The following is a 10,898-nucleotide window of genomic DNA, read 5'->3' on the forward strand; positions in this document are numbered from 1 at the left end:
CTGGCTAGGAAAAATGCAATTCCACCCCCAACAGGTGCTTTGGGGGGTCTGAGAAATGATGCCTTAATCCCTTGCAACAAGGGTGCATGCCCTATAAACTAAAGTGGCAGAGAAGAAAGTTCTTCAGAACAGCAACACCAAAAGATATACAGCTGTCCTAAGTCAGTCTGGGTGATTTTCCCTGCAGTTGGGGGAGTGTGGGGCAGCCAGGCCTTGAATGCAGTCAAGAAGGAGCCCTGGGCCAGAGAGCTCAATACGTTCCCGTGTATCTAGGAGATGAAGACAGGAGAAGGACTGGGTGATGAATGTGGAGTTTAAATAATTAGGACAAGGAAACCTTTGGCAAGCTTACTTAGCGAAAGGAAGGCAGAATGCCGACGCAGTGCTCTGCCAGGCTGCTCAGAACCAGGTCTGAAGGCCAGCTCAGTGGCAATGCAGGGCAAAGAGGGGGGGGGGGCACCGTGGGAAAGGAGCGCCATGGAGCAAAAGAGAATAAAAGCAGCAGACTTTCTGTTGTTTGGGGCGGCCTCTTTGGAGCCTGAGCCCAGAGGAGGCGCCCCTCAAGGCACCGTTGACTCCGCTCTAGTCAAACAAAGTCGCCCCCTCGTGCCTGTTGTCCAGCCTCTCTCTCTTGGGGATAAAGGGTCCCCCCAAAGAAGAATCGGGGAGTTCCCCCCTCCCTTGTCTAACAATTCCCACGCAAGGCTTCACTACCAACTCCTACAACTTGCTGCCCGTGCCGCGTGCCCTTTCGTTTTCTTTTAAACAACAAAATTCTCCTATTTCTTTCAAGCAGCTGAATTTGCTAGTGCCTGTGGATAAATCTCCCCAGACAACCAGGGCCTTTGGATGGGGGCATGGGAGACTCTCACCCCCCGCCCTTCAAACTCAGAACAGTTTCGGGAGCCTGGCTGCTGCGCGAGGAACCTAAAAAGAATGTAACACTTAACTTTAAAAAGCTCGAACAACATTACAGCTCATTTACAAAAACGCCTTTTTAAGGGCACCCGGCTTCCACCCAGCAGCCCAGCGGCCGCGCGCTCCACCCTGGAGTCAAAGGGCGCCCGGTCCCCGTGGGCGCGGCCTGTGGGGAGGGAGGCGTCCGGGGGGCGGGGACGCCTCCGCCTCCTCCCCCAGCCAAGGAGCCCCGGGAGCCCCGGGAGCGGGAGACCCCCGCCGCCTGCCCAGCCCGACCTGCCCCAGTCCGCGAGGCTCTCCGGAGAGACTAAGCTGGAACGTCGAGGATAATGAAAAATGGAAATACGAAGCGGCTGGTTGCGAAGGTGCTTCCTCGGCCCAAGTGAGCCGGGCGCCGACGGGGCTGCCTCGCTGGAGCGGAGGGCAAGGAAGGCGAGGACGGGGCGGGCTGCCGGGCTGCCCCTTTGGACACACTCAAGGAAAGCTGCCTTTTAGAGGCAAGACTAGGGGGGGACACGAAAGAGGGGCCTGGAGGAAGAATTCGGCGGGTCGAGGACGGGGCGGGGCCGCCGCTGCTCGGCCTGCCCCCCCCCGCCCCGTCCCTCCCTGGGCTTGACCAAAGGTGCCTCCGCGCCGCCTTCGCCCACTTCCGACGGCACAACAGCCCCGCGGCGGAGAGCGAGCGAGCGATCCCGCCAGCAGTGCCCGCCCGCCCTCCGAGGGGCTTCGGCCACCCTCCGCCCGCCGAGAAGGTAGGGGACCGAGCCAGACCCGCTCCGGGGCAGAGGCGGGCGTCGGGCGCGGGCTTGGCGCGGGAAGCGGGGACTAGTGGGGGCGCCGACGGGGCGGGGAGACTCGAGAGCGGCTGACTGGGAGGGGGCGCCTTCAACTGCTTGCGATTCTTTATTAAATGTCGATCGCGCCCTTGGTCGGAAGACCACAGGTCAGTTTGCAGGGGGTTGGCCTAGATGCCCCTGGGGGGTCCCTTCCAACTCTAAGATTCTATACAAGCACAACATAGTATAATGTAGTAATAAAATAATAAATACCCTCCCCCGCACATTTAAAAGACCAGAAGTTATTCGGCAGCCCAAGGCCTGCCTGGCAAGGTGTGGCTAGATGCCCCTGGGGGGTCCCGTCCACCTCTCCCATTCCATGAGTCTGGCGTTTCCACCAGGTGCCTAATGGTGTTTCCCTGGCTGCAGGTTTCACAGCGCAGCTCAGACAGTGTCAGGAAGGGGGGGGGCAGACACAGCCCACTTGTTTACCCTTTGGTCACCCCCATGCGAGGGGGCACAGGGGGAGGGAGCTCCAGCACAGGCCCCTCTTGCCCTGGCAGGCCCAGCCTGGCACCCTCCTCCCTGTCTGCTCCTTGGCACGGCTCTTGGCACCCTGCAGCCCTCTGGAGACTGAGTGGGATTGGCTGGAAGGAGCTGCCGCACTTTGGCCCCTGCCAGCCCCCAGCCACCCAGATCCGGCTTCTGGGGACTTTTGCCCCTTGGGCTTTTCAAGCAGATCTCTGCCCGGTCCCTGGAATCGTCTCCATTCCGTTGCTTCTTCCCAAGCAGCTTGGAGGGCACCCAGTCCAGGCAGTGCCAGCCTTGCCTTGGCAGAGGTTCCTTTTTCTCAGTTTGGCTTTGACCATCTACTCCTGACGAAGTCTTCTGTGCCGGGGGAGACAAAGAAGGAGCTGACCCGCTTGCTTGGCTTTCCCCTCACGCTTCCCCAGCTGCCTGCCAGCTCCACACGGAGTGGAGTTGGAAGGGATCCCAAGGGCCATCTAGTCCAAGCCCAGCAAGGAAGGAGTCTTAGCTGACACCCTCCCATCCAGAGACAAGGAAATGAACAGCTCCCTGACTGTTAGAGGACATCTGAAGGCAGGCAGCCCTGTATCAGGAGGTTTTTAACGCTTGAGGTTTACTATGTTTTATATGTACTGTAAGCTACTCAGAGTGTCTGGGGAAACCCAGCCAGATGGGTGGGGTGTAAATAAAATAATAAATACATAAATAACGCAAGCAAGCATCCATGACAGATGGTCACCTAACCTCTGCTTAGAAACCTCCACGGAAGGAGAGTCCACAACCTCTTGTGAGAATCTGTTCCACTGTTGAGCAGCTCTTACTGTCAGAAAATTCTTCCTGGTGTTTAGCTGGAGTCTCCTTCTTGTAACTTGAAGTCATTGGATCAGGTCCTCCAGAGCAGGAGAAAACAGGCTTTCCCCTCTTGGGCTACTGGATCCCTGCCAAGCACCTAGCACAGGATGGGGCCTCTTGGGCAGCAAGCGGCTGCTTAGTATCTTGGCTTTCTTATCAAATGCAGGCAAGCTGCTGCTGCTGCTTCTTCTTGAGTTAAAAGCATCATACTTTTTTAAACAAAATTATTTGGATTTTCAAATTCCAGTTTTACAATCAGATATCCAACATACAGACAAGATCCCAGAGAATCTCCTGGGCTTCCCTCCTCCCCTTTGTGGGTACAGTTGTTAATCATTTCCTCCTGCATCTTTCATAATAATCCAAATCTTTTACATCTCTATTATATCCAAAATTCACCATTAAACTACAAGTGTAGTCAAATGCAGGCAAGCTTCTAGTCCTCATTGGACACAGCAGTGTGCAGGACGCAAAGCACTGGCCCTTTTCTCGTGGCGCTTGGTCTCTACGAAATACTCCACCAAACCTCAGACGCTACAGTTGATGGCCTGAGGGGGCACCCGGCCTTCTCTTGGGGGTCTGTCCCTGGGAACACGCTTGTGAATGGAGAGGAGGCCCCCTCCCCTTCTTGCCGTGGGGCCAACCAAGTGCAGGCTTCATCTCCCCTTCTCTCCCTCTCCTCCTCCAGCAAGATGGCGTCACAGAAGCTGCAGGTGGCCGTGGTTGGGGCAGGGGCTGCTGGTCTGTGCGTCGCCCGCCACATCCTTGCCTCGCCCGAGACGTTTGCTCCTCCCGTGGTCTTTGAAGCCTCTGGCTGCCTGGGAGGCACTTGGGTTTACGTGGAGGAAGAAGCCAAGGAGCAGCCCACTCACTCCAGCATGTACCGGGACCTCAGGTAGCCACCCGGGGATGTGGCCCCCCTCCTTCACCCCTGTGTGTGTGTCTTGGGTCCCTGGGGGGCAAGGGAGCTCATCCTGCGGCTGCGTCCTGTTTCCCCTCCCAGGACCAACCTGCCCAAGGAGGTGATGGCCTTTCCTGACTTCCCCTTTGACCCGGCGCTGCCTTCCTTCCTCCACCACTCGGATGTGCTGGCCTACCTGGAAAGCTACGCGGAGCATTTTGGGGTCTACGACCACATCCAGGTGAGACTCAGGTGGGGTGGCGGCGCTTGAGTCTGTTACTGGGAAATTGGAGGGGGGGGTGAGAGACCTCCCCACCCTGAGCCTTGCCTCACCACAAGGCAAGGACAGGGGGTCTTCGCTGCCCATTACCCAAACTTCATTCATTTAGGTTCAGAACTCCATTCACAAAGTGCCTGTCTGATCATAAACTCCAGATCCCTGATAGCAGCCCATAATGCTTAGAAAATTAAGAGCAACAAACAGCGATACCTCAGTTTTCAAACGTCTCCATTGACAAATATTTTGGTTCTCGAATGCTGTAAACCTGGAAGTAGATGCTTCGGTTTTTGAACGTGCCTTGGAAGTCAAACGTGCCACACGGCTTCCGTTTTGAGTTTTCTGTTTTGAGGATTCTGTTTTGAGTTTTCTGTTTTCAAATGTTTCAGAACTTGCAATGGTCTTCCGGAATGGATTACTTTCGAAAACTGAGGTACCACTGTATCTGCAAGGGAAGCTCAGCTCAATTTGCAGGAGGAGCCCGTGACTCCCCTCTGAGCCCCAGGTCTCCAACAAAGGAAAACGGGGAAAGTGCCAGAACCAAATGTCACAATTCACTGAAAAAAGTATCTGTGTACTGGCTTGCTGGGGAAACTTTAGAAATTCATATGAAATTACTTGTTGGATCAATCTTCTCAGTTCCAGGGAAGTGAGGTATAAGGGGAGGGGTGAGAGAGCCCACCATAATCCCTGGGATGTGCAGTCACTCCGCAGGGCTTTCCCAAGGAGTCGTGACCCCAAAGAGTGTCGGACTCAATCACAATGCCTACCTGCCCCATAATGGGATGAAGGGGTGTATTTGACGTGACTCAGGGGCCAGAGAACTGTCAGTGCTTTCCTTTGTACTGTGATGGAGTAAGTGTGAAATACTATATTTGAGTGACAGGGGCAGGCCTGGATCTCAGGTGCCACCTGAGACGCCACCTTTTCTGTGACATATCTATGATGTCTGGATGATGTAAGTCAGAGGGAGGCCACAGCAGCAAGGACTCCGGATCCCTTTTTGGTCCAACATAAAGAGCACCCCTGAGCATGTGGCATTTCTCTGGCCACTAAGAACCCAAGAAGAGCCCGCAGGATCAGGCCAATGGCCCATCTCATCCAGCATCCTGCTCTCACAATGCCTGAACAGGATCCGAGCACAAGAGCTTGGAATCGGCAGTCCCCATACATCTGGGGCAAGGACTCCCAGGCAGGCCATGCCCCACCATCTTGTGTCAGAAATGAAGGGCTGCCTGGCATCTCCAGGGGTTCAGCAGGAGCCCCTCCAAGCTCGTTCTCGGGTCCCAGCAAGGGGTTCCTCTGCCCCCCAGAGGCCTTTCCCTGCCCACTGCTGGGTCTCCGCTGGCCCCCTCCCTGCCTGAGGGCCTTCTTCTCCCTCCTGCAGTTCCGGAGTGAGGTGAGCCACGTCCGGCCTGTGTCCAGCAGCGAGGGCCAGCCAGGGGGCTGGGAGGTCACAGCCACACAGCAGGGGCCAGAGACAAGCCAGAAAGTCACACAGCACTTTGATGCCGTCATGGTCTGCACTGGGTGAGTTCAGCAATGGAAGTCAAAATCCCTTTGGCCCAGTGCCGGGGGGGGGGGGAGGGAGCATGACTTGGCAGCAGGAGCCACAGAAATCATTGCAAGGAAAGTGTGAGTTAGCTTCACAGAAGGATCTTCACCCGTGTCCTGCATCAGTCAGGCCTCCTGTGGGGGGGGGGGGGAGGGAGGGAGCATGACTTGGCAGCAGGAGCCACAGAAATCATTGCAAGGAAAGTGTGAGTTAGCTGCCCCCTGAGGCTTCACAGAAGGATCTTCACCCGTGTCCTGCATCAGTCAGGCCTCCTATGGTCTCTGCCCTTGATGGGTGTAGACAAGCTGGGATGGGGTCAGGAGGGGCAAGAAAGAGGGTCCGAGAGGGGAGGTGAAAGGGGTTGGTGTGCTTTGCCTGGAAAGGAAAAGACCAAGCAGGCGACATGATCACATAAAAGGGCTAGAGGGTTGCTGGGGGGGGGGGGCATGGCAAAACGCCTTGATGGTAAGAGTCCTAGGACAACCAGTTACTGAGATGGGGGTGCCCTCACTGGAGGTCTTTCAAGCAGAGCCTTGGGATTCCTTTGCTCTGGATTCTCAACACTGAGTGGGGGGCGGGGGGGGTGCAGTCATAGAATCACAGAATGGTAAAGTTGGAAGGGATCCCAAGGGTCATCTAGTCCAACCCCCTGCAATGCAGGAATCTCATTGGCTGATGTCAAGTGCCCAAGGTGGCTTGAACTGGCTGGGCTGGGGGGAGGGCCAGGGACCATTTTCAGGATCCCCCCTCCCCATTTTATCAGGAAGAGGCAATCATGTTCTCTTAGTCTCTGGGAACCAATCAGGGCAGAGGTGGGGGCAGGGGCGGGACCTGGCTGGTCATGTGTCCTGACAATCCTGTTTTTGCAGCCATTATGCCAACCCCTTCATCCCTCCCATTCCTGGCCTGGACAGCTTTCAAGGTAAGGACCAAGGAGGAGCTCTGAGGCAGCTAAAGGGGGTCTTCCGGTGTCACCCCCCATCCCGTTTCCCACAGTGGCCAGCTCTCCCCCCTTTCTCCCCAGCAGCTGGCCTTCACTGGTAGACTGCTGTGGAAGCTGAAGGCTCTGTACAGCTGACCCGACGAAGAGCCAGTGGTGGGGGCAGGTCTTCTTGTTGCCAGTTCTGCAAGTTTGCCTTGTGTGGATAAGCCGTTCCTTTTGTCTGTCCAGAGTCTCCTTCTGGTGGTCACATTTTATTATTATTATTATTAATTTATTATTTATACCCCGCCCATCTGGCTGGGTTTCCCCAGCCACTCTGGGCAGCTTTCAACAAAACACTAAAACACAATAACCTATTAAACATTAAAAGTTTCACTAAACAGGGCTGCCTTTAGATGTCTTCTAAAAGTTTGGTAGTTATTTTTCTCTTTGACATCTGGTGGGAGGGCGTTCCACAGGGCGGGCGCCACCACCAAGAAGGCCCTCCTCTCCTCCCAGAGAGGTTCTGAGGGTGACAACAAGAGAAAGGGCCTTTTCTGTGGTGGCTCCCCGATTGTGAAGTGCCTCTCCCCAGGGAGGCTTGCCTGGCACCATCATTACATGCCTTAAGGTGCCAGGCAAAAACATTCCTCTTTATCCCGATCTTTAGCCATTAAATAATCTAGGGCCTGTTGCTGTTATTCATAGAATCCTAGAGTTGGAAGAGACCACAAGGGCCATCGAGTCCAACCCCCTGCCAAGCAGGAAACACCATCAGAGCACTCCTGACATATGGTTGTCAAGCCTCTGCTTAAAGACCTCCAAAGGAGGAGACTCCACCACACTCCTGGGCAGCAAATTCCACTGTCAAACAGCTCTTACTGTCAGGAAGTTCTTCCTAATGTTTAGGTGGAATCTTCTTTCTTGTAGTTTGGATCCATTGCTCCGTGTCCGCTTCTCTGGAGCAGCAGAAAACAACCTTTCTCCCTCCTCTATGTGACATCCTTTTATATATTTGAACATGGCTATCATATCACCCCTTAACCTCCTCTTCTCCAGGCTAAACATGCCCAGCTCCCTTAACTGTTCCTCATAAGGCATCGTTTCCAGGCCTTTGACCATTTTGGTTGCCCTCCTCTGGACACGTTCCAGTTTGTCAGTGTCCTTCTTGAATTGTGGTGCCCAGAACTGGACACAGTACTCCAGGTGAGGTCTGACCAGAGCAGAATACAGTGGCACTATTACTTCCCTTGATCTAGATGCTATACTCCTATTGATGCAGCCCAGAATTGCATTGGCTGTTTTAGCTGCCGCGTCACACTGTTGGCTCATGTCAAGTTTGTGGTCAACCAAGACTCCTAGATCCTTTTCACATGTACTGCTCTCAAGCCAGGTGTCACCCATCTTGTATTTGTGCCTCTCATTTTTTTTGCCCAAGTGCAATACTTTACATTTCTCCCTGTTAAAATTCATCTTGTTTGCTTTTGCCCAGTTCTCTAATCTGTCAAGGTTTTGAAGTTTTGAAGGTTTTTGGTATCTGAAGAAGTGTGCATGCACACGAAAGCTCATACCAAGAACTAACTTAGTTGGTCTTTAAGGTGCTACTGGAAGGATTTTTTTTTATTTTGACTATGGCAGACCAACACGGCTACCTATCTGTAACTGAAGGTTTTGAAGTGTGATCCTGTCCTCTGGGGTGTTAGCCACCCCTCCCAGTTTGGTGTCATCTGCAAATTTGATCAGGATGCCCTTGAGTCCATCATCCAAGTCGTTGATAAAGATGTTGAATAAGACCGGGCCCAAGACAGAACCCTGTGGCACCCCACTAGTCACTCTTCTAATTCAAATTCGTATTCTTATTCATTAAATTTGTATACCCCCCTGTACTCCTCAGGGCGGTTACAACATAAAATCGCAATATAAAAACACAAAATACACAATAAAAACAAAAAGCAAAAGCAACCCTATAGTCCCCCTCCCCCTGTTAAAGGTGGGGGAACTCTTATTGTGGTTATCTGATCGTTGTGCTGCCTGTTACTAGCCTTTCTGTTCTCTTCTTCTTAAGATGCTTCCTAAAATATTTTCTTAATGTTGCACTCCACCCTGGGATCTGTCCATGAACGGTGGAATATACTAATTTGGGGTTGGGGAGCAGGTGGGGAGACCTGGCCAGGGGAGGGCGGGGGGCTGGAGCGCCCGAGGAGCTGTGGGCTCCCTGCGGGCAAGAGAAGGCTGCCCGTGGGCAGGGGGAGCCATGCCCTTCCTGCAGCACCCACCCCTGCCTGCCTTTTGCTCTCCTCTCCAGGCCGCCTCCTGCACAGCCACTCCTACCGGCGCCCGGAGCCCTTTACCGGGCAGAGAGTGGTGCTGGTGGGCGCCGGCCCCTCCGGAGTCGACCTGGCGCTGCAGCTGGCCCCTCTGGCGGCGCGGGTGGTGCTGAGCCACCAGGGCCCGCCGGTCCGCGGGCTGCCCCGGGACGTGCTGCAGGTTCCCCCTCTGGCTCGGGTGTCGGCGGAGATGGTGGTGCCCAGGGACGGCTCTGCGCTGCCAGCCGACGCCTTGATCCTCTGCACGGGCTACCAATACCGCTTCCCCTTCCTGGATCTGGCGCAGCTGGGCTTGCGGGAGACGGAGTATGGGGTGGGGCCCCTGTACCGGCACCTGCTCGCCCCCCGGCACCCGTCGCTGTTCCTGGTCGGCGTCTGCCAGCAGATCTGCCCCTTCCCGCATTTCCACTGCCAGGCGCTCTTTGCCCTGGCGGTGCTGAAGGGCGGCTGCCCGCTGCCCTCCGCCGCCGAGATGGAGACCGATGCCCAAGCGCAGCTGGAGCGGCACCTGCGCGAGGGGGGTCTGGCGCGGCACTTCCTGCGCCTCCGGGCCCAGCAGTGGAGCTACGCGGAGGAGCTGGCCCGCCTCGCAGGGTTTCCCCCGCTCCCCCCGGCGGTGCGAGAGATCTATGAAGCGACGCGCGCCAGCCGTGCCCAGGATGTGAGCACGTACCGTGGAAGGAACTACCGGCTCTTGGGCCCAGATGCCTGGGAAGTCGTGCAAGGAGAGGCCGGGGATACAGAAGGAGGGCCTCTTCTTTGAAAGCCGACTAGCCAGGGGCCATCAGCGCCACCATCTTGTGGCAGGGAGTTCCACAGTTTAGCCAGAGCATTAGATGACTATGCTGCCGGCCAGTTCTGCCGGGAGACCCACCCCCAAATTAGGGTGTTTGGGGAAATGGAGGGAAATGTCGCTTGGCCAATGGGCGGGTGGGCAGCCTCTTTTTTGGGGGGGGGCTTGCCAAGGAGGGTGGTGGCAGCCTTGCGAGGGAGGCTGGGCCCAGAGCACAGGAGCCTTGCGCATCCTGGGAGGGGGTCGTGGCCGCCCATTTGCCTTCTCCTTTCTGAGGGGTGAATGGGGGGGGGGCTGCCTGCCATGCCTTAGGCAGACGAATCACAAGCTGTTTGCCATGTTAATTCTGAAGAAGCAGAAGAATAAAAGGACTGTCACATGCTCTGCCTGCAACTGAATTTATTTCTCTTTTAATCCCAAGGTGGTTTAGGGCAGAGATGGGCTGCTCTTTGGGTTGGGGAGGGACAGGCCATGTCAGGCTTTTCAGGGTGTGGGATCAAGACCGCCCTCACCCCCCTGTAGGAGGCCAAGAGGAGGTGGAGCCGGAGCCAATGGCAGGCAGAGCCAACTCCTCCCCCCCCCCCCAGCTGAGATCTACAGCCCAGACAGAGGAGGAGGAAGCTGACAGGCAGCGCCACACTCTGGCCTGGTTGCTGGGAAGGCAGGCAGAGGTTGGTGCGTGGCAGGAGAGAACCAGCAGCAAATCACAGGAAGCGAGTGGTGAACTCTTTATTAGAAAAAGCAGGATCCACACAGGAGCGTCAGGGCTAAGGAGCACAGCAACTCTTCTCTGGCAGTTCTTGCCCCCATGAAGCCGTGGTGGAGACTGAAGGGACCAGCTCTGCTACTGGTAATGTGCACTGCTACCTGCATTGCAGGGGGCTGGACTAGATGTCTCCTGGGGCCCTTCCGGCTCTACAGCTCAAGGATTCTGTACCCTTCCCAACCCCCCTGGGGGAGCCTTTCCTCCTGGCATGAGCGGCCTCGATGCTTCTGGCACCACCTTCCTTGAACAGCAGGGCAGGACCAGACACCCACAACTGTGCCAG

The 10,898-nt window shown here is 55.7% G+C and overlaps 1 protein-coding gene across 3 annotated transcripts; it reads left to right on the top strand.

Annotated features, from left to right (window-relative positions):
* Positions 1–1,109: 1,109 nt before the first annotated feature.
* LOC310702665 (uncharacterized protein) lies at positions 1,110–10,231 on the top strand. 3 transcript variants are annotated; one of them, XM_083494635.1, is made up of 6 exons: positions 1,110–1,670; positions 3,763–3,969; positions 4,078–4,216; positions 5,640–5,782; positions 6,677–6,729; positions 9,035–10,231. In XM_083494635.1, exons 2-6 carry the CDS (start codon positions 3,767–3,769, stop codon positions 9,817–9,819), a joined length of 1,323 nt encoding a protein of 440 aa, XP_083350761.1. In that variant the 5' UTR covers positions 1,110–1,670; positions 3,763–3,766; the 3' UTR covers positions 9,820–10,231. The 3 variants fall into 3 exon arrangements, with proteins under 3 accessions (XP_083350761.1, XP_083350759.1, XP_083350760.1); XM_083494633.1 differs by having other exon boundaries at positions 1,110–1,300; XM_083494634.1 differs by lacking the exon at positions 1,110–1,670 and adding an exon at positions 1,789–1,861.
* The last annotated feature ends 667 nt before the right edge of the window (positions 10,232–10,898 follow it).

The sequence above is a fragment of the Podarcis liolepis genome (assembly GCF_965112155.1).
Source record: "Podarcis liolepis genome assembly, chromosome: 3".
In the NCBI taxonomy this organism is placed as follows: Eukaryota; Metazoa; Chordata; class Lepidosauria; order Squamata; family Lacertidae; genus Podarcis; species Podarcis liolepis.